A 24,675-nucleotide genomic window follows, 5' to 3' on the forward strand; every position below is an offset into this window, starting at 1 on the left:
TATACTCACCATAAATATTAAAAAGCTGGGGTGACAATATACAGCCTTGGCGAATGTCCCTTTGTGTCTTGAAGATTTCAGACATCTTGCCATTTATCCTGACAACTGCTGTGTAGACTCATATAGATTCTATATCAACCAGATAAGATGTTTTGGAACTCCCATTTCCAATAACACTTGCCAAAGTTTCTCCCATTGAACACAGTCAAAGGCTTTCCTATAGTCTAGAAAGCAAATGATCGTAGGAAGCTGGAATTCTCTGCTCTTTTCGATTAGTTGTCGGATGTTCAACACCTGTTCTCTTGTGCCTTTTCCTTTGACAAAACCAGTCTGTGTCAAATGGGAAGCATTTTGGCCATGAGAAGCTTCTCAGAATTTTCTAACAAATTCGCTGCTGTGCTTGTTGCATCATCCCACCCACTCAATGTGCTGGGCCGCACAGAAAATTTCATTGTGTTAAATGTCACTTGCTCCAGGCCAAAATATTTTTACTTCTTAAAAATGACCACAACAAAAACAAGTTCTCATTTGACACAGACTATAGTTGTTCTTTCTCCTAATGTCAATGCAGAAAGATTTTCAAAATCAAAATCAAAATCTCTTTATTTGCAAATGAGGTGTCTACCTCAGTGGCAAATGGTACACTAAAATACAATATTGTCAAGCACTAAATTTTAAATTAACAGGAGACGAAGAAAATTTTCCTAGAATACAATATTATACAATTTACGCTAATAATTTTTTCTATTAAACACACACATCATCCTTAATAAATTTATATTGCTTACAAAATTCTACTTATAATATCTTACAAACATAGTCAACTCATATACAGTACGGTATGTGAAATTACTTCTAATAATACTATACAACTGGTATAAGATTAAAATTAACACTGAATTTATTTACATATTTATATTTTACCCATTCTGGAACCTAAGTAGCATAACGACCTGCTGCGTCTTAACCAGAGCCCCTTTTGCCACCACTTTTCAGAGTTCCTGTTTGACACAGGAGAGGGCCATGCAAAATTGTCCATGAGAAAAACATTCTGTACATTGATCAACTCCAGCCACGATGAGTGTCTGTCTCTGTGCTTTATTTATTGTCACACCATACTTGCATCTAATCCAACAATGATTAATGGTTGAATGCGTGGATTTCTGCTCCAGTTTCTGTCTGTACGTAGCTCAGTGCGACGTTTTTCCAAGGCCCTTCTGGCCGTCTGTTAGATTGCTCCTTTCTCCCCATGCAATATCTAAATCATTCCTGCACTTTTCCTAAAATAACAGTAACTCCTAAACCATTTATGTAACTTACATACTGTAAAATTTATTGTGATAAGGATTATGTGAATAATCTCAAAATATGTTTTCTAATTTTAAGGTTGTTTTTATGCTGCAAACTATTTAACATGAAAGGACAAGGGATAAAAGGGAAAAGGCATAAAAACAGTACTATAGTTAGAGTGTACAAGATGATGTCTCATTTTTTTACAGATAGATATATATAGTAGACCTTTCCCTACAGATTTTTATGCTCAACAATAATTCTTCCTCACAACTTGGGGTATATCATTAATGGTTTAGGCAGTGTAATCAAGAAAGCACTTGAATGACCGTCTGTTTTCTTGACTTAATTCATTGGCTCCCTTTTGTCATAAATTAATGTTTTGTACACCAAAATCTTCCTTGATAGATGCTCTATTCAATGACGAAAAGCACATCAAAATTTGTTTGGTGATTCTCAAGGCAAATTGGTAGATACCAACCGAGTAGGCTCCTTTATTTTAATAATATGTTTAGATATTGTCCATTATTGTGGTGTTTGTAGTAATTTTGCAAATATCAGAAAATCTCTTTCCAGATTCAAGTGTAAAATAAGTGGAAATAATCTTTATCCCAGAGATTCATCTTAGGAAAAGTAATTCAGATTCATACTAGCTCTGTCGCTTCTTCAAATATATGTAGATAATTCTAAAGTATCCTAGGATAAGGCTTTATCTTTGTAGTAGCCTCAAATCTGTTTTTCAAAATTAGCGTACAAATGAGCAGTTTAAAAACTACACTAGCCTCCGTAGATCAGACGGCAAAACATCGGCCTCTCACCGCTGGATACCGTGGTTCACATCCCGGTCACTCCATGTGAGATTTGTGCTAGACGAAGTGGAGGCAGGACAGGTTTTTCTCCGGGTACTCCGGTTTTCCCTGTCATCTTTCATTCCAGCAACACTCTCCATTATCATTTCATAGCATCTATCAGTCATTAATAAATCACTTTGGGAGTGGCGACCCTGTTGTACTAATAGCCTATATATAATTCATTCATTACATCGCTGACCCGGTCAAACACTGGAAAACAGGTTGTAGGTTTTCAATAACTATGCTAGTAGATATAAAATGGAAAACTGTATTTTCAAAAATGCCACAGTGTATATTGTTTTAACTTCATGTCTAAGTCAGATATCATGTATCTTTCTGAAGTGCCTGTTGAGAGATTGCTCCTCTGCATGTCATACTCAGTCTGTCAACTTTTCGCTCTGATTTTCTAATGTATGCATATAACAGGAAGGATGTTTGGTTCACAGTGATAATGCGGAGACAAACAAACTGTTACAAGATATTAGAATCATTCCGTATTGACGGTTTTCACTTAACAATGGCGAAAATGAGAGTATCCTCCTATTCAATACATCATATATTCCGTCATTAGACGGAGCAAACAAATTCAAACATGTTTCGGCTCGCTTGAGCCATCTTCAGTGAAAAAATTAGGGGGGTTGGAATAATTTATATAATATAAGTTGAAAAAATGCTAAAAAAACATAATGAAAGAGCAAATGAAAAAACAAACAAAAGAGAGCCTAGACGGAAACAAAATTAGCACAAATATACAATATTTACATCAATAAGCAGAGCAAAAAACAACTTATTGCGACAAAATTCAGTGAAACAGGTGTTAATTTAAAATACTAATTGGAACTAAAAATTGCGTTAACCTAAGAAACAAGGGAATGAGAAAACAAATGATGCAGATGGAAATGAATAATAGCAGCACGTGGTGAGGTTGTGGACCTCGTAGTTTACAAATTACTGGTTTAGTAAAAATGACAAAACAGTTTGAAATTGCTGTCAAAATCATCCTAGTAGAAACCCATCACATCAAATTGGTCAGGAGGAGAGCGGGATAAAACATTTTTGAGAAACCAAGCCTGATATAACCTGCAGGCGAAAAGCCTGTGACAAGGAGAAAAAACATCAATGAAATTTAAGGCTTTAGAAATAGCAGCATTCTCAATATCTTCTCAATCTAGCGGTCCCTTTCTTCATTATTGTTTCATAATGTTGGCTGGTGTCTTGCCTTATTATAAAGGGGTCGGAAGGGCCGCGTATAAAAATTGAGAAGCTGTGTTAGGTAGAAGACAGATGCATAGTAAACTGTAAGTAATCTAGTGGAAACCGTCAATGAAGTTCTAATCTGTAATGGAAAAAAATGAGGTTGTATGAGAAACATGGGTTGATAAGTAAAAAGTGTGGAATGGTTGTGAAGAAAGCTTAAACTTACGGTGTGCAGTAGGTGGTTGTCCTCTCTAATGGCCTGGCCTTCTCAAAGTAACGGTCTCGTTCGCGTGATCGAGTCTATTGTTGGTTCGGCTGTGTTTGCTAGGATGGAAGGAGTGGAGGGGGAAGGGGAGGTGCAGGGCTGGTTTGAGGAAGGGAGGGGTGGTGAGTTGGAGAGATGGAGGTGGGGTTTGTTTGGCAAATATATGGAATGAATGTTTCAAGAGGATGTTAGTTTACTCGCCGACTTCTAAAGCTCGAATGGCGTGGCCTTCTCAAAGTGATGGTCTCGGTCGTGTGATCGAGTCTGTTGTTGGTTTGGCTGTGTTTGCTAGGATGGAAGGAGCGGAGGGGGAAGGGGTGGTGCAGGGCTGGTGTGAGGAGGGGGGAGTGGTGGTGAGTCGGGAAGATGGAGGTGGGGTTTGTTTGTGTTATGGAAATTCTGACAAATGTATGGAATGAATGTTTCAAGTAGAATGTTCTTTTTCTCGCTGACTTCATTTAAATTGTGAGTGGGGTTCATAAACTGATCTAAATCAATGTGGATGCTCTCGCGAACGTTGAGCAAGGTGCCTTTTTGCTCATAATGCAAGCTTCAGGTCTTTTTCTATTGAAGTGTATTCGTGGCTGGATGCTTTATGATGTTCACTCATAGCTGAAAAACTATTATATTTGAGAGCGTTGCGATGTTCGGCGTATCTTATGACAAAATTGCGGCCTGTTTGACCTATAGGCACCATGCGCGTCACTCTAGCGGCCGGGCGGAGAACAACACGTGAGGCAGACTCCAGACTCGCAGTAGCTGTTCTGTTATGACTGAGCGTGTAGTTACTCAGGTGATAATGGCAGAGAAAAGAAGATCAAGTAAACGTAATTGTTGTGTTGTCAGATGTTCCAATACTTACGCAATACGGGAAGTGAAGTACAAATTTATTGTTTTCCAAAACGAGCGATAGATGTGGACCGAAGGGGGCGACGAATATGAGCAGTTAACCGAACGAAGTAAGTAGGAGGCCTACACATACGTACTGCATATGTTTGCAATAAGTTCAGTTGATCCGATTTAATTTTTAGCACTGATGGATCACTTTGGCAACCTACAACTTACTGAAGAATATGCAGTGCACATTTCATCGGAAACAAAAGATCTGGACATCCACTAATTCCAGCCTATGTTCCGACAATATTTTTGGATGAATCCAAGAAGAGGAATGTGTCGCCGGGATCCATCTTACAGCACTTTCACTGACAACTCAAGCGATTAAAAACGGAAGAATCAGACGGAAAATTTTCAAGTACAGTTTGCCCAAGTAACATAACCAAGAATGCATCTGTGGGAACAGATGCATCTGAATTTCATTGTTCAGACTTCATGTTTTCTTGTTCAATAAATGAAAACGACGTAAATACACAGGCATTTATTCCACTTAAGGGGACTTGGGACACACTTTTTTCGGTAAATGGATGAAATTGTCGGAATTTGAATTCTGGCATAAATAAATTATATTAACCTTGCTCTACATAACAAAAGTGGTTTTGTGCCGCTGTGACTATTTTTGACGTAGTTACGGCCATTTTTAAGTGGCTCTGCACGGTCATTTGATTCTCCACCACGCCCCCTTTTCTCTGTATGCTTGGCTATCCGTGTCCCTTCTGTTACCATTAATTCCCTCTTTTCGGTAGCATTGAGATGATACAATTTTTGAATACTGGAATATATACTGCCATCTGTTGGCTATGTTATGAACTACTTCAACCTATAATTTAGTCAACATAAAACTTAATATTTTAGAACATGTTTATAATTATATCCATTCTAGTGACATGTTTGACTTGAAAAATTCTATGTGTTTATAGAAGTAGTATTTTAATATGTTTGAGAGTTGTAACCAAATGCATACATTTAATAAGTTAGTGGACAGCCTGACATCAGCCTATACACTTCCTTGTTTACTATTGGGTTTGTTTTGGTCAGTTTCGTGAATTGCAAGCACGGTTGCAGGAAATTGTTAGTGAATATTATATCAAATCATGAGGAAGTAGATCCATCCAATGTAGGTAAACAAGTGCTTGACATTGCTGTATCATTTGATGGAACATGGCACAAGCGTGGCCATACATCTCTCTGTGGCATTGGCATAGTAATTGACATTCTGAGTGGATTAGTTATAGATTACCATGTGTTATCTAAATATTGTCACATGTGTGTTGTAACTGCTCATGAACTGGGTGATGATTCTCCAGAATATAATGTATGGCTGGAAGGTCATAAAGCATGTGGGGAAATGCTCCAGGAATTATGAGGGATCATCTGTAGCAGTGAAAGTATTTGCAGCTGATATTTTATGGAAAAGATCAGTGGAAGAATGTGGCATGCGCTACACAACTGTGCTTTTTGATGGGGATGCCAAAACATTTCTCCACCTTTCAAATGAAGCAGTATATTGACCAGATGTACAATTGAAGGAAGAAGAGTGCTTTAACCATGTTGCAAAAAGGATGGGTACTAGTTTGACGAATTTGGTGAAAGAGTAGAAAGTAAAAGGAACTACACTTGGTGGAAGGGGTCCTGGAAGTTTGAAAGAAGCAACTATTGTGAAGCTCACAAATTATTATAGGCAGGCAATATGTCCAAATATTCCCTCAGTAGATAATATGAAATCTGCAATATATGCCTCACTATACCATTACTCCTCCACAGATGAAGATCCTAAGCATAAGAAATGCCTCTTAGGACCTGAATCATGGTGCTTCTATAACAAGAGTATCACAACAGGACAAACCCCTCAAAACCCACAAAAAATGTCAGTTTAATTCACAACTGCAATGCTGCTGAAAATTGTGCCTGTATACCAAAGGCTGGCATCACCAGAACTTCTGTCTAGATGTTGTAGAGGGGCTACTCAAAATTCCAATGAAAGTCTTCATGCATGTATATGGAAAAAGTGCCCAAAAGAGACCTTTGTGTCCTCAAAAAGACTTGGAATAGCTGTTTCTAATGCAGTTTCAGAATACAACATGTGATGCAGTGCAACACAAGAAATGAAAATGGCTGTAAGGAATTATAAACTTTCACCAGTATCCACCAAACTTGCCACATAGAGATGAAAGAAGAAAATTTGACAGTCAGCGGTCAGTCACCCAACAAAAGAAAACAGCCAAGAAAAAATCTGAAAATCCTCAAGGTGCACAGGGAGGAAGCCAAGAAGAACCAGGAGGGTAGGAGGTATAGTGCTAGTGAATTTTAAGAGATTTGGAAAGGCCATTATGAAAATTTTTAATGGTTTTAGAACTAAAATTCATTTAACTCAAAACACCATTTTTTGTAACCTGCAGTGTTCCATGCGGGTCAAATCTAAACCTATATTTACCAAAGTTTGTGTGTAGCTTCTATGTGACCTAACAAAGAAATTGTAGGATGGATTTTGCATTTTTCTTCAATATACTCATTTTATGAGGCAAAATGTACAGAAAATTAGTGGAAAATTACATGAAATAAAATTAAAAATTTGAAACAGGAGTTAATTGATCAACATAGGGTGAATCAAAAATTCCATCCTAGAGTTTTTTTATGTTATAAGGAAGAATCATTTCACAAGTTTTCAAACTCTCAGGTAAAAATCCATCCCGCAGGGAACTTTTTGAAAGTTGCCTGTTTTGCGAGTGTCATAAACACAAAGTACACCATATCTCATAAACTAATAAGGATATTCAGCTGAAATTAAGATATATTCTTTCCATAGTAGTCCTACATATTCTATAAAAATTTCATTGTGATTGCTCAAAAATTGTGGAAAATAAGAAAATGTGTCCCAAGTTCCCTTAACTTCGGTCTGGGAGGGGACATTGCGAAACATGATAAAATGTGTGAAACGGAAGATGACAATTCAGACATCAAGTGTCCAGGTTTCCAAGGCTACAGTTCCATAAAGAACAATACACAAATGCGTGATTTAACAGGTGTGAACTTCAACGTCTTTGCCTTGCGTTATTACCAAACTGTGACGTTTCGAAATTATGTAAAGAAACCAGATTATTCATTTTTCTAATGAAAATGAAAATCGGACTGTCCTATTCTGCTTGAGAGTGTTCACAGGACAACAATTTCACGTATTTTTACGACCGTGGTTATGCAACTGGCACTGCGTACGTATTCTGGCCTAGTAAGGAAAGTGATCAAGAAACAATGTCTCCAGCATTTAAAAGAAATTATGGTAATTATCGAGTCATTATTGACTGCACGGAATTTAGGGTTGAACAGCCTCCCCAAGTAGATCAAAAGATTGTATTTCTATTCTCAATACAAGGGTTGCTACACTGCAAAAGTTTTAATTGCAATCACGCCTAATGGTATCGTCGCTTTAAATCTAAATGTTACGGTGGAACAGCTAGCGACTCATTCATAACAACCGTCAGTGGTTTACTTTCCTTCAACCTGGCGATGAGGTCATGGCTGATAAAGGATTTAGGCATCAGAACTAACTTATCTAGTCGCGGTATCATAATCGTGACACCACCGTTCTTACATGACGGGAGATTAACAGCTGAGAAAGTTGAGAGTACTTACAATATTGCGAGTGTTAGAATTCACGTAGAAAGGTGTATTCAAAGAATCAAAATATACAATATATTACAGAAATTGCCAACAGAACTTTTTCCACACGTGGATGACATCGTCTATGTGTTGCGTGTTAATGAATTTGCAACCTCATCGAATAACACGAACAACAAATGAACTTCCATAGCATTCTATTGCTTCACTTTCCATTTCACTTCCGTAAGAATGTTCAAAGCAGGTTCCCCAATTGGAGATTCATTTACAAATGCGAGAGCTAAAATATCATAGTTATGTCGCCTAGTTTTGATCCGATTTGCTTTCCTGCTAGCAGATATTCTTATCTTTTTTTCTTGAAACCGTCGAGGGCTTCCTGGTTGAGATACAGTGTCCAGGGAGATTTTAATTATATGATCTGTATCAACCTGCACTTTGCTGGTAAAAAACATTTCTTCACTCACAGTGCGAAAGGTGTATTCGTCTGGGAAGCGCACATCGTTAGAGACTTGTACATGTAATATCTATGTCACAGTTTCCTCACATTCTTCTCTCTCCACATCATTCACTACCCTGTCTATCAATAAGGTGACTACGGCCCTGCGCGATTGTTCGATTTCAGTACTTGCTTCTGCTCGATGCTTTGTACGAAGACTGCAAGGGATGTGTTTTAAAATATCCTCAGTTAATTCGAAGGGGGAAAGAGATGTCATCAAAGTCTTTTAACCGAACCGTTCTCCTACGCGTTTGCCTTTTCTATATTTTTCTGTTGACATTGTTTTCGGGCTCGGTTTTCCCCACTGTTGCGGACGGTCTGTTTTGGAGACAACACTTTCATTATTTATATAATACACTACCGCAGCTACGCGTTTGCAAGTTCTTCTGGTGCCGGCAGGACAGGAACATTCGCTGGTAGAGACATTACGATTCTGATCAACCTGAACACAAAATAAAAATGGGTACAACTTAGCAAACATGCATCAATTAATCCTTACTAAATAAACTATTTGAATTTTTACCTAACTACACCTTGCCTACCTCAAGTTTCACGATATAAGGTGGCAAATTGCCAGACATTTGTCGGGTGACTTTTCCTGTGATGTATCCGAAACCATTCGAAATGAACTCTTCAACACCGTTCACATGGCCACTGACAACAAGGTTTCTTCCTTTATTGCATGACGATTCACTTACATCCCCGAATTGAATCACTTTAAACCCGCAACTTGTTCGAATGTTACACACGTTGTACTGAGACTTTCGCACTGCGCCTCACCTCTTGTTTCAGAACGGGCCACTATGTAGCGCTAGTAGTAGCATTTCGATCTACTTGCACGGTGCCTATATAGCTGGAATTAGGATTGGCACTTTAATTTGTAAACTCCAGAGTTCAAATATTTGTTGTTGATGTTGCTATTGTTATTGTTGACAGTGTGTGGATTGAAAATGAGTTTGGAGTTGGTGTGGGAGGTTCTGTAAGCTATTTTGATGTTGTGTTTCTTGAAAATATTAGAAATTTGGTAAATGCTACTATTATTGAAAGTGAATGTGGAAAATTTTTCTTTAGCAGCGGAATCTTTTGCTAGGGTAGTCTTGGGTCTGCTTTTGTATGTATTGATGATTTACCAAGAAAACTCATAGAAACACAGCAAAAACTCGCGCAACTTTGCTTAAAACCGATAAAATCTGGATTAAAGAGGAAATCAAATTTCTCCATAAAAAGAAATCTCTCCTGAACCACAGACTATATGAAACTCATTTAGAAGTTTCCACTCTCCTTTGCTCCCTTGAATGGATGTCCTTTCAATTACATGTCTCCAACAAACTTAACCTCACTTTGTTAAAGAAACAAAACACACTTGACAAGAAATGGAATGCTCTTTCAAAAACAAAAACAATGCTTAGCAAACATAACAACTCAAATAACACAAGGCCTAATGATTTTCACCAACCTGTAGTAAACTTAAGTAAAATCATTCTTGATGCCGATGATCTTGATGTGCTGAGCAAGGGACCTAAACATAATTGGGGTAATCCTTCTAACCGTGATAATTTAATTTCCACCATAGCTGAATCTGAATTGGCCATTAATAAATTACCAATAAATATACAAGAAGAGGTCCGATATGAAGTCAAACACAAGCTATCTTCCATCCTTAATCAACAACAAACCATTAAACCCAACACAGTGCACGTAGCTAAAGTAAACAAACTAAAGAAAAAAGTGAAACAAAACGACTTAATTATAACAAAAGCCGACAAAGGAAATGCTACCGTAATCATGGACAAAAATGACTATGTCAATAAAGCACACACATTTTTTGCAGACAACAACTTCATAACCTCTAAAAAAGATCCAACTAATAAAATACAAAGAGACCTAAAAACCATCATCAAGAACATTTCATTTCTGTTTAATGACCTTGAAAAATCCAAAATGATATCATGAATTCGAAACTTCCCACAGCCAAAGCGCTACCCAAGATCCATAAAGCAGACATCCCCATAAGACCCATTATCAATTTCAGAAACAGTCCGACCTATGAAGTATCTCGATTCATTCACAAATTCCTCAAGTCACACTATCGTTTTCAAGCCAACACATCAGTAAAGAACTCCTTAGAATTCTGCAATAAGATCAAACACTTTAATTTATCCAAACACCACACTCTTCATTCTTTTGATATTACTAACATTTATGCTAATGTTCCCGTTAACAGTACCGTACAATTCATCAAGAACAATCTCTCCAAATTCAGCAATTTAAGTATAGGCGAAATAGATGAATTTATTCGAATTCTGGAATTTACTTTGAACAACAATTTCTTCACTTTCAATAATGTCATTTACCAACAGATAAGTCTTCTCATGGGGTCACCAGCTTCAGGAATCCTTGCAGATATCTACATTGCTCATTTAGAGCATTCTCACATCATTGGCAAGATCAATGGCATTCAACACTGGACACGCTTTGTAGATGACACCTTTGTTATTTTAGACTCCCTCGTTACTAACAGCAACACAGTACTTGGATTTCTCAACTCCATTGACCCACATATAAAATTCACCATAGAGTCAGAAAACAATAAAGCCCTTAATTACCTGGACTTAACCATTATGCGCAACAGCAACAACACTTTATCCTTCAATATATACAGGAAACCCACCCACACCATCAGTACCATCCATCAGACCTCTGTGCACCCAGACATACATAAAAAAGCAGCTTACAATAGCATGGTCCTCAGAGCATTAACTATCCCTTTATCTCGCAAGAATTACAAAAAAGAAATTAATACCATCTACAATATTGCAGAACACAATGGTTTCAATAGAACCTTCATCAGCAGAATCATCAATAGATACAAAAGCAGACCCAAGACTACCCTAGTAAAAGATTCCGCTCCTAAAGAAAAATTTTCCACATTCACTTTCAATAATAGTAGCATTTACCAAATTTCTAATATTTTCAAGAAACACAACATCAAAATAGCTTACAGAACCTCCCACACCAACTCCAAACTCATTTTCAATCCACACACTGTCAACAATAACAATAGCAACATCAACAACAAATATTTGAACTCTGGAGTTTATAGGCTTGCCTGTAACCAATGTAAAGCTTCTTACGTCGGTCAGACAGGTCACAGTTTCCCAACTCGATACCTGGAACATATTAACGCTAAAAACACTGTAAACACGTTTCTCTTACTAGTGCTTCTTCCCCTCCCCACCCTTGCCCGATCAAGCCCCTGCATGAGGCCTAACACATAGTTATAATAATAATAATAATAATAATAATAATAATAATAATAATAATAATAATAATAATAATAATAATAATAATAATATTAATAATAATAATAATAATAATAATAATAATAATAATAATAATAATAATATCTCTCTCTCTCTCTCTCTGACAAAGCCTACTGGAAAGGTGGCAAACTCTTTCCAACTGACTGATCCAGGAGACAGCACAAGAAATCATCATGTATGACTCTGTAGCATAATGGTTAGTGTTATTAGCTGTCATCCTTGCAGATCCGCATTTGATTCCAGGTACTACCAAAGATTAAAAAATTGGCAGGTGGTTAAAGTGGTACATGCAGCTCACCTCCATTGGAGATGTGCTTCGAAAGAGCTGCACCACCTCGGGATGAGGACACAAGCTTGATTTTGCTTTTCCCTTTTCCAGCTCCAGCTGGATGAAGGTGTTAATGACACCTTTCCATCTTCCTTTTGTCATCCAACTGCCATTGCTGCTCCTCAACTGTATTTGAATCCAGGTTCATTCTTATGCAGTTTTTGGTCAAGTCCATCCACCTTAGTCTGGATCTGCCTTTTGTTCTCCTTCCTTCAGTCTTAGCTTCCATCATCTGCTTTGGTATCATTGAATCTTCCACCGTATCATATCCAGACCATCTCAATTTATTTCCCTCAATTCCATATAAAAATTTTCAGCTCCAATTTTCTTACAGATAAACTCATTTCTCACCTTGTCCTTTCTTTGTCTTTCCTATCATACTTTTGTAAAATTTTAATGTTACTGGCTTGGATTTTACTCTCTGGTCTTTTCGTTGGTGTCCACATGTGTCAGTATGGGGCAATAATACATCTTATACATCATGTCTTTACATGTTCTGGGTGCTTCCTTCTTCCAGATCAAGTTCCTCACACTCTGGTAAAGTGCATTTCACTGTTATATCCTTTTACTGTTCCCCATTTTTGGCTCCACGGCTAAATGGTTAGCATGCTGGCCTTTCGTCACAGGGGTCCCTGGTTTGATTCTCGGTAGGGTCGGGAATTTTAACCTTCATTGGTTAATTTTGCTGGCACAGGGACTGGGTGTATGTGTCGTCTTCATCATAATTTCATCCTCATGATGCGCATGTCGCCTAAGGGCGTCAAATTAAAAGACTTACATCTGACGAGCCAAACATGTCCTTGGACACTCCCGGCATTAAAAGCCGTACGCCATTTCATTTCACTGTTCTCCATGTCCAGTCCTGCAACTTGCATCCGTTCGCTTCCAAAGAACTTGAAGCTTTCCACAATTTCAAGGTCTTGTCTCCAAATTTTTACATACTTTCCCTTATTCTCTGTTGGTCATTGTCTTGCATTTCTCCACATTTATTTTCATTCCATAATTACCAGTATACTCACTATGTTGACCTTGTACTTCCTCTCTATTTGTTCCCTACACCGCTGTGCCATCTGCAAACATCACCTTCAGCTCCTTGCCTCATATTTTTCCTTTCTTAAAGCTCTTGTTATTTACAAGGACATTAAAATAATACACAGACACTAAAGAAAACATAAATCCATTGCTGACATTGTTTCACAACTTGTCAGTAATGCAGGGCATCCGGGAGATCGTGAATTCGAACCCCATTGTCAGCAGCCCTGAATATGATTTTCCACGGTTTCCCATTTTCACTCCAGATAAATGCTGGGGCTGTACCTTAATTAAGGCCATGCCCATTTCCTTCCCACTCCTAGGCCTTTCCTATCCCATCGTCGCCACAAGACCTATCTGTGTCAGTGCGACGTAAAAAAAAAGAAGAAGAAGAAGAAAGTAATGCAGGGTGATATATTCACCTTTGAGCAAAAGACCAAAGTGTTATAAATTTTATCACAATGAACATCATCTTTACTGTACTTTTAGTACAAACTTGGTCGCTGTTATCTTGTACATTAATGCTAGAAGAAAATTCAGTTAGCAAGTTTGACTGGACTGAACTAAATTTACCAGTCTTTCTTCTTACTAAAATATATATACATAAAGCATGCTTGTGAGGTTAATGTGTTTTTATTTTCACTTTAATTTGTTGCCTGGCATGTTTATACCTTCTAGGGGTAGTCTACCCTTCTTCGTCTTCCTCAGCTCAAGCTGGTGAACCATTGGTCCGTCCAACAACTCCACACCGTCACTCACCTCCATCTAGTTCCAGCTCTGGTGGAATTGGATCTGCCAGCAACAAGAGTAGTTCTGCATTGCTTCCAAATTTATTGGAACAAGTCCAAGAATTTACTGAAGCAGAGGACCCCTCTGAAGCATTAGAAGAGCAAGTGGATGTCCAAGAAAATAGGTATGCTACTGATCTAATGCTGCATAATTTGGATCAAGATTTTTATCCTTCACGTTCACAAGTTATTATTTGGCCACTTACATTATTTTCCCGTTTCTGTTCTGAAACCCATTTCCTTTCAGTGGATTAGAATCCATCTGAGGAAGTTTTAGGGTTTATATGCTGACAATTTTTGGAAAGATAAGCTGTATTTGAAAGCCAGTACTTAACTTTTATGTAGAGGGATCAAATCAACTGGCTGTACCATTTGGAATCCCAAGTATTTTTAGTGTTTACCTAAGGAAGTTTACGATCATTTGCCGATTTGTTTGGGTGATTTTATTTGTGCCTGTTGGATAAGCTCTGGATAGTTCATCTACGTCTAGTTGACCAGAGATGAAATTCATAATGTATTTAGAAAATATTATCAGCAGCTTGTTCTCTAATCTCTTGTTCGATTTTACTTCATTGTATATGCTTATGTATCGTTTATGCAAAGCAGTAGCTTCAAAGGGTCTGATTTTTATTTTTTTAAAAGTGATTTGAATATTGGGATTTTTACACTAGAATAAGGAAAGCCTCTGCACTCTTCCATTAAATACAGTGCATATAACTGTTAATTTCAATTGCCACATCCATAAAGTTATGGCTCTGTGCAACAATCATTCTGCCAATGGCTACATCTGTATGCAATATCTTAAAAATTCCACTGAAGTCCATATTACCATTCATCAGTAGTGCCAGAAATGGATCCTTCAGATAAGTTACCATGACCATATTACAAATGAAGAGGTCCTGTATAGTTGTCTGCATAGTCGGAACAGAATTTGTGCCGAAAGAAGATTACAACTTCAGATCATGTTCTGTAGATGAATGTGAAAAAAATTCCAACAGTCAACATTGCACCAGGTAAACAAAGGAGAGGAACACCTGGCATTGATCATGCTCAAAAGATTTGTCTCAGAAGGATGTCCACTAGTATGATGCTTAAAATCTGGGAGTGAGTCGGATTTACTGAAGGAATCTCATAGCATGGAACTCAGTACCTTTGTCTTTGCTCCAATATAATTGGATGCAAGGCTTATGGACCTTGGACATCAAATTGCAGAGGGTAAAGTAGTCTTTAATTTCATCTTCATTAGTGTCAAACCAATTTTCACCATGTTGTCAATTATGCTTTCACAGCCCGTAAAGACATGATACTGTATAGGCTTTTGGGCTTATGCTGTGTCAAGGAAATAAGTGTGAAATTCTTAACGTTTCACAGGGAACTTAGACGGCGTAAGCCCAAAAGCCTATAGAGTATCATGTCTTTAATTTTCACCATCTTTTTCCATGTGGATCCGATAATTGTTCCATGGCGTAAATATTTGTTTCCCGCGCAGGTGGGAAACGATAGGTCCATAACCTCCAAGAATACAGACAACTCTGATATAGATTTACTTAAATATTTGTCTGTTAGTTCTCCTGATACCCCTGGAGACCATGTAAGGTGATGAATAATTGGTTGGTTATCTGTATTACTAACCTACAACCAGTCACTTTTGGATTCGCACGCGGGGCTTTAGGTACGATTTCACAGTCACTCGTATCATATGAAGTGTCATTTCATTTAAAATATCTTCTTCAGTGTTATCATAATCGCCAGCACTGTCTTCCGAGTCTAAAACACTTTCAGTTATCTCGGCAAGAGCATTGCTGTCACTTGCTTATACTACGTTCAAACCATGGCTAGCAGAATGACTGACACCTGATGAAATGTTCATGCTTTCAGAGGCTACAAGTAGGCAATAAATAACGGTGCATGTTCTTTGAAGGAGAGCTGTAAACAAGCCACATTCCTTTTCTATTCATAGAAGTTTGCAAAAGGGAAACTCTTGCAGAGGTGGTCAAAATATAAGCTAGTACATACGACTCGGTGCGGCGCGTGAATGTCTCGTCATTTGAGTTTAAGGCCTGACCAGTGCTTGCGTGAATGTCACGTCAGATGATTCGAATGGGTCTATTCTTCTGATATTAGCTTTCACAACAATCATACTCCATAATACTGTTTATCTTTGGTGGATTCTTGTGAAGTTTGTGCCAGAGGGGTTTGCTTCAGGTTAGACAATAATTTGCCTTGTGTAACATTTTTTCTACATGTAGGGTTAAGCAGTGCTGTAGATGTGCCTGTACAGCAAAACTTTATAAAATTTAAAATATTGAAAAAATCTTCATTAAAATCACATTTTATTCTCTTTGTTGAAACACTTGCCTTTCTTGAAAATTATAGATTGCCACTTCAAGATTTGTTGTGATGTGATGAGTTAATTTCAAAATTGTGTGGCTTGCCTTTGAATTAGCTAGTTCACACTAAACTTATGCTGTGATGCCTCAAGAATTATCCAGCAGTGATTCACTTATTTCTAAAATTGCAAAGGCTGCATGCTGTCAGATTGTTAGAGGAGGCATGAACTTGTCACTTTTGCCAATTCAACTACTGTACTTGTGGCTAAATCAACACTCATGTTCATAAGTTAAGGGATCTACGAGATCCATGAAAAGCATGGGGCACAGTGATACTGTGTGCACCAAAAGGTTCCCTGGCAACAATTTGACTCATCTGTAATCATGACTGTGTTACAAATACCAGGTATACAGAAAAACCAGACATGGACAATGGGTAGCACTGACCGTATATGGTGTCCCTATGCCGGTGACATACAGAATACGGGGTGTGATGACCTCACATCACAATACAGGATGCACAATGGCTCCCCATACTCTGGATTAGGCCATCCAGCATGGCCTGCAGTAACGCATACCACTGCTGGACAAGCGCCTTTTGGAGGTCAACAGTGGTCTGTGGTCAGCGATGTTAGGGCTGCAATCCTTCGGCCTAGAGCTTCCCATGCATTTTTAATCAATTGGATTTAAGACCAGTGAGCGAGCTGGCCTCTCTAGACACGTGATGTCCTCATGTCGCAGGTACTCATCCACCAAATTGCTGTGTGGGTGGACATTATCATCCATCAGATGGAACCTAGGATCATATGCATTGCAAAAAATCCACACATAATGTTGCAGGATGTAATCCCTATAGATAGCACCACTCACAGTACCCCCTAGGAAATACATGCAGTGGGCATGCGCACTCCTAACATGATGCCGCCCCAGACAAGAACACTGGTGCTGCCATATCAGTCCCTTTCCACTGTATTGGCAGGGTTGTAACGTATCCCAGGGACATGCCAGATCTATAACTGTGAAGTTTTTCAAAACCAGCAAAAAGATAACATTTATTTACAATTTATTTAGAAAACAAAATTCGTTGTTTTGTTTTGCTTTTTATAAATGTTATCATTTTTTGGTATAATTGGTTCTTAAATGTTTTCATTTTTCAAGTATTTTCTAATGTTATTAATTCTGCATTAATTTTGATAGATTGTAAAACTTGACAGTTATAGACACTCTGGATCAGATGCTGCCTGGTGAGTTTCTGTGGCATTTCCTCCACCCTCCCAGAGGAACTCATGCACCTGAAGTCATTGACCCCCTTAGCATGTCAGGTAATTTCCCGCTGCCCTACATTCCATTCGGCATAGAGTCACTGGCGGTACAGTTTATTATATCCCTGTAGCAGGGAGTCCTGGCCAGACTGTCAACATTTGATTGAAGGTGGGAAAAAGGAAAAAAAAAAGCCTCCAAAATTCAAATGAAGCAGGGGGTAGTACAAAGCTACACTTATTTATTAGTATATATAATTTAAATTCAGATTGAATTATTTGTTGCGTTTGGAATAGGCAGGAATTACATTTTGGATGGGTACTAGACCCTTTCTGGCCTCCTGGTATGGCTTCTAAAACTGTTGTACAAAAGAAAGGAACCACAACTTTTTTTTATTCTGGAAAGTTAAAACTGTTTTCATCAGTATCCAAAATGCTTTTTGAGAGATGCTTGGAAGAAAGTGTAATGAAAATCTAGAAGTTGACATATGTTCATAGATTGTTTTTTGAATCATAAAATAGTTTGCTTTAATTTGGTTAGCAGACCTCTACAGTAAAGTATTAGCACCAGTCTCCATTTCTATTGACGTAAAAGAAATTATTTACATATTTCATATATGGAACAGGTGATTTTCATTCTCTGTGAATGTTTAAATTTTCAAAATGTGAAATGTGGAAACAGAAATATGTGTGAATTAAATGGAGACTTTGTTCTTATTTAGTCACTGTCATATTATGTTGCTTCCTTCCAATGATCTACTTTGTTTGCTTCTTACATGTTTTTAGCTATGTAAGAGTTCCATACAATAATTCTCTGACTGTGCTATGTAAGCGTGTGATGTGAGTTCAGAGTTGGAGTAAGTTGAGTGAATGCTCTTTTCTAAGTTCAAATTGGAGTAAGTTGAGTTAATATCCTTTTTTAAAGAGTTAAATTGTATGTCTAGATAAAAATCAGACTTAAGAGGGCAAATTTTTGTGTGCTTGTGTGCATGCTTTCTGAAGAACTTGGTACATCTTATTTGATGGTGAGGCAGGCTGTTGTGACATATCATGGAGACTTATATTTTATCAAAATTTGTTGATGTAAAGTTTAGAAAGATACTAAGGTTCTCTGTTGAAATCAAAGTTACAAGGTAAGACAAATGTTCTATTCATCATCCTTCATCTTCCATTTGTAATTGCCTTCATAAACAGCAGCTGTGAGATGAACAAGCTGGGTTCTGCTGGGGAAGAACCTGGATCAAGAAAGTCAAAAGATAATAACACAACTGTTCAAAGACAGTGGGAGCGAAATCACATACGTACTTCACATTTGGTCTTAGTAAAAGTAAACTGAGTCCCTCTGAAAAACTTAAAGTATGTTTTGCAGGCCAGTTTGAGTTTATTGTTTACTTTTCCCTTCATAGAAAACTGAGAAGACTTTTTCTCTTGATGAAACTTACAATGTGATGTTTTATATCATTTACCATCATACCATTGTCCGCCATCCATCTTGCAACATTGTTTAGGGCCCCCTGCAGGCGCTCATAATGCTGCAACTCATTTACTACTCTATACAGTATAACATCATTTGCAGATAGCCTTATGTCTGATTCAAGTTCTTTACTCATATCATATATAAGAAAACATAAAGGTCCAATAATACTGCCCTGTGGGAATCCCCCTCTTAATCATTACAGGATCGGATAACACTTCACATACTCTAATCCTCTGGGTTCTGTTTTCTAGAAATGTAGCCACCGCTCTTTTATTTAGTCCAGTAGCCCCCATTTCTGTCAGTAATCTCTCAGGGTCTTCTATCTTATAAAAAGCCTTGGGTGGTCGATAGCGATACAGTCCATTTGACCTCCTGAATCTAAAATATGTGCTATATTTTGTTGGAATCCTACAAGTTGAGAAGCAGCTAGTGTGAACATGTCGTGCCGTAGAGATAATCACTTGCAGGATGGTATCAAAGTAAAGACCCTTTAGCAAGTTACACTCATTTATCTCAACTAATCATCATCATCATCATCATCATCATAATTTCCCTATATCCAGCTGTAGCCGGGTAGGGGCAAATATGGTTCCTCTCCACTTTCTTCGGTCTTTCCACCACTCCTCCAACGCTGTGTCCCAGTCCAGATTTCTTTCTATAATACAATACTGGATTGGATTGTGTCCTTCCATCTCATTCGTGGTCGTCCCTGGCCTCTCCTTCCTTGCATCTGCATTTCCATCACCTTTTTTGGCATTCTTTCATCACTCATTCGCATTATGTGCCCAAACTATCTTAGCCGGCTCTTCTCTATTCTATCATTCACTTTTTCCCACTCCAGTTTCTTCCTGGATTTTTCTCATTCCTTATTTTGTCTCTTCTACTCTTCTGTATCATACTCCTCAAGAACTTAATTTCGGCTGCCTGTATTCGACTCTCATTCTTATTCGTCATTGTCCAAGTTTTTGCTCTGTAGGTTGTTATGGGTACGTAATACATCTTGTACATCTTCCTTACTGCCATTTGTATTTTGTTCATTGTAATTTCTTCATCGACTACCGTATTTACGCGAATAATACCCTCATATATATTTTTAAAAAATTGAGGCACGAAATTGGGGTGTGGGTTTTATTTGGGTCAATGTTGGCTTTTTTTCTTTTCTTCAAAATCAGCCTTCCTAAAGTTAGGGTGCGGGGATTATTCGCGTAAATACGGTTATTGCCTTTCCTGGTTGTCCATTGAATGACTGTCATTAGTTCTCATGTTCAGCAACTTCTGAAAATACTCTCTTCATCTATTTCTTATTTCTTCTGGCTTTGTTAATATTATGCCGCCTTCATCCTTCACAAATCTGGTGTTTACTTGATCTCTCTTTTTGTTTCTTAAAATACTGTGTAGTAATTTCTTGCTTCCTTGCATATCATGTCCCACTTTCTGTGTGAATAAGGCCCAGCTTTTCCTTTTTTTTTTCCTCCACTATTTTCTTGGTCAAATTCTATTCCTCTACATATTTTCTTCTACTTTCTTCAGTCTTAGATGTCTTCCATGCTTTCCATTCCATTTTCTTTTCCTTCACTGTAATCTTTACCCTATCATTCCACCAGTGTGTCTCTTTGTCTTTCACATTTCCTGATGTTCTACCACATACCTTTTCTGCACATCCAACCAGTGCTTCCTTGAATCTTTTCCATTCATCTTCAACATTCCCCACCTCTGTCCTGGGTACGAAGGGTATTATTTCCCTTTGAAATTCTTCTTGACATTTTTTGACTAATATAAACCTTATATGAATTTTACTCAACCCTGTATCTTATGCTAGATATGCTCCTTGCAAATAATGAAAATAAGTTTTTCAGTTTCCATACTGTTTACGAGGACGGTTTGAAAACTTCTCGGAATCACCGCTAGATGTCAGTGCTAGAGCAACGAAGTTCCTGCACAATAATCACACACCCTTTGTGAGTGAACACGTGGCGCGTCAGTGCTCTAGCTGCGGGAGTGTGGTAGTGATGACTCTTTGTTGTTGTTCCCATGTAGTGGTTTGTGACAAAGGAAAAAACTGAGATTCGAGCAGTGATTAAATACTTTATAAAGAAAGGTATGAAAGCAAAGGAAATTCATGCCGACTTTCAGAACACACTGGGGGACTCTGCTCCTTCATTTTCAATTGTTGCCAAGTGGACCAGCAAGTTTAAATTTGGCCGGGAGGGCTTGGATGATGATCTGCGTAGTGGACGGCCAAAAAGTGTTACGACCCCAGAATTTATCGCCTAAGTACATAAAATGGTCATGGAGGATCGTCGACTGAAAGTGCGGGAGATTGCTGAAGCTGTAGGGATGTCTTCTGAATGGGTATATTATATTTTAACCGAAGAATTGGGTATGAAAAATTTGTCCGCAAGATGGGTGCCGCGGCTCTTGACATTGGACAATAAACGCACCAGATTGGAAATGTCCGAACAAAGTCTGGCCCGTTTTCAGTGCAACCAACAAGATTTTTTGCGCCGGTTTGTGACTACAGATGAAACTTGGGTCCACTACTATACCCCAGAGATAAAACAGCAGTCAAAGCAGTGGAAACATGCTGATTCACCACCACCAAAGAAAGCAAAGGCAATGCGTTCGGCTGGAAAGGTCATGGCCTCAGTTTTCTGAGATGCAAAAGGCATTCTGCTGATAGATTATCTTCCTACTGTCCAAACAATTACAGGGCAATACTATGCAAACCTCCTAGACCAACTACAGGAAAAGATACACGAAACAAGGCCTGGTTTGGCAAGGAAAAAGGTCATCTTTCATCAGGACAACGCTCTGCTGCACACAAGTGTTATTGCCATGGCAAAACTTCATGAACTGGGGTACGAATTGTTGCCACATCCACCTTATTCACCTGATTTGGCACCATCAGACTTTCATCTATTCCCCAAACTGAAAATTTTCCTCGGTGGACGGAGATTTTCTACAAGGGAAGAACTGACAGCTGAATTGGAGAGGTATTTTGCTGGCCTGGAGGAATCTCATTTTCGAGATGGGATCAAGGCATTGGAACATTGCTGGACCAAATGCATTAGTCTACAGAGAGACTATGTTGAAAAATAAAAGCAGTTCCACCGAGGTAAGATACTTAATTTTAGTACATTCCGAGAACTTTTCAAAGCACCTACATATGGTACTGTATTTACAAAAAATCTCATGTAACGGACCAGCTGAGAAGAGCATATCTATTTTCAATGAAGTGTATCAATTCCACCTATTCAATCTATATACATAAAATAAGAGTTTTATCTGTACATTGCTCCGAATTTAAAAAGAATGGTATTTCTGTAGTGGGCATGTCCACAGTAACAAGGAAATGCATTTTTTAATTTTATGTCATTTCTGTACGTACGCGCATCACAAGAAAATTTGCAGAAGGGAATTTAATGAAAATCGGTATGTAAAGTTGGGGAATGAGCCACTACAGTCTAAGCTATAAATAATTTTGTTCACGCTTATTGAAATGCTAAAACGCCGAGCCACGAGAAAATGGGTAAACAGAATTTAATGAAAATCGGTATGTAAAGTCTGGGAGTAAGGAACTACAGTCTAAGCTATAAATAATTTTATTCTCCCTGGATGATATGGTAATTTAGGAGAAGGTCCCTAAAATGTAATTTTTAAATACCTATGTTATTGGTCCTATCGAGAAGTACTACATAACAAAAGTTATAGAAAATACAATTTCCAATCATTTATGCCTTATTCAGTTTTACCGTACTGACTATGATTAGAGTGGTGGTGGTGGTGGTGATTATTGTTTTAAGAGGAAGTACAGCTGGGCAACCATCCTCTAAATAACACTAATCAGAGAGGAAAAATGGAAGGGATCCGACACTTCAAAAAATGAAGGTATCGGCCTAAGAAAGACAATGGCCAGAAAAGGCATGAAAACGAAAGACTCTCTAGGCCTCCAAACGCAATACTGTCGGGGTCAGAAAAGAACAGTTGACCAAGGGAATTCGGATAGGAGAGATGAAAGTGAGGAGCCTGGCATAAGTAAGTTGAAGCCCCTTTAAGTCACCCCTTACGACAGGCAGGTGATACCATGAGTGTTATTCTACCACCCCCACCCACAGGGGCGTGACTATGATAAGGGAATTCATGAATTTAGATGAATTTAAACTTTTGTTGCTTAGTCCATATCAGCGTTGAGCATTGCTGACATTGAAATATTGTTCAATCTTGTTAACTGGCATTGGTTTTTGTCATGATTGTCTTAAGGTGTAAAAATGCATGGTCATCAGTCCATATCAACAAGGATAATTATGAAGAACTTAAAAACGAGAAAAAAATTGTAAAGAACGATCGCTTGAAGAATAAGACAAGAGGGGGTGGGAGTCATGAAAGGAGGGAGGACTCCCTTTATGTTTGATGCCTTAATATCACAGAGTCGGAAGAAAACTAAATGTGAAGTCCTACAATATAGAAAGCTCATAAAATTGATAAACAATAACATTACAATGATCATTGTTTGTTGTGATCTGCTTTCTCTCTTCTGCTGCCACTCATTTCCAATATATATGATTACTGCTGCGTTTCCGAGTGTAACAGCCTGTGCCTGAACGTTGGCGGCAAGTAGCTGGGGAATTAGATAACTTTTTTCCTTAGAATGCCATTCCTCGGGTTCATAAATTTTCTGATACTACTGTTATATAACACACTGGTTAATCATAGTATATTCCAGCTATTTGATATCTACTCTGAGGCATTGATTCGAACAAGCAGTGCGCATACTTAACAGAATAATGGCAGAGGAGTGTTCATGGCTGTCTGTGGCCTGGTCATTCCAGGTTGGGAATTTTGGACTGTTAGATCGGCAACGTAGTACTGTTCGTTAAAAGTGGAAAATGTGCGGCTTTTCATTTTATTGAGTATTTCATATGATAGCATTTATTTTAATCGTGACATTCCTATTGACGTCATTATAATGATCTGTATTGATTTCACTTGGGGAAACCAGAAGGACAGTCTTTCTGAGGATGTAAAAAGGGAGGTGGAGAGTGAGTGTCTACCATTACAATGAAAACTGCCCCACTCGATTGTGACTGGCCGTAGGGAAGTGGGCCTGCCATCACAATGAAAACTCCCCAACTTGATTGTGACTGATAGTAGGCAAGAGGGCCTGCCATTACAATGAAAATTCCTTAGTTTAGTTTAGTAATCTTTTATTTTACCTGGCAAGATTAAGGCCTTCAGGCCTTCTCTTCCATCTAACCAGAAACTTAAATATACATATATTACATTGTATTACTTACAATAACTAGATCTAATACAAAGTAAATTAATAATAATACTAGGATGGTGAGATTACATTAAGATGAAATAAATCAGATATAATAAAAGGATAAATTCTTAAAACTAATATCCTACATGTAAAAAAAGAGGCAGTACATGAAATTGATTTTAAAAACAAATCGGATAAGAATTTTAGACTCTCCACCAGGACATCCATAACAACAGAATGGTTGTAAGTAGCAGCATCAAGTTTACA

The 24,675-nt window shown here is 38.0% G+C and overlaps 1 protein-coding gene across 1 annotated transcript in view; it reads left to right on the forward strand.

Moving 5' to 3' along the window:
- Nucleotides 1–24,675, forward strand: part of LOC136867415 (lisH domain-containing protein ARMC9) — a 93,423-nt gene that overhangs the window by 57,166 nt on the left and 11,582 nt on the right. The window contains exon 13 of the mRNA XM_067144613.2: nucleotides 13,970–14,204. Coding sequence (XP_067000714.2) covers nucleotides 13,970–14,204 — 235 coding nt within the window. The remainder of the gene's footprint in view (nucleotides 1–13,969; nucleotides 14,205–24,675) is intronic.

Source organism: Anabrus simplex, chromosome 3, assembly GCF_040414725.1.
Source record: "Anabrus simplex isolate iqAnaSimp1 chromosome 3, ASM4041472v1, whole genome shotgun sequence".
NCBI classification, from domain to species: Eukaryota; Metazoa; Arthropoda; class Insecta; order Orthoptera; family Tettigoniidae; genus Anabrus; species Anabrus simplex.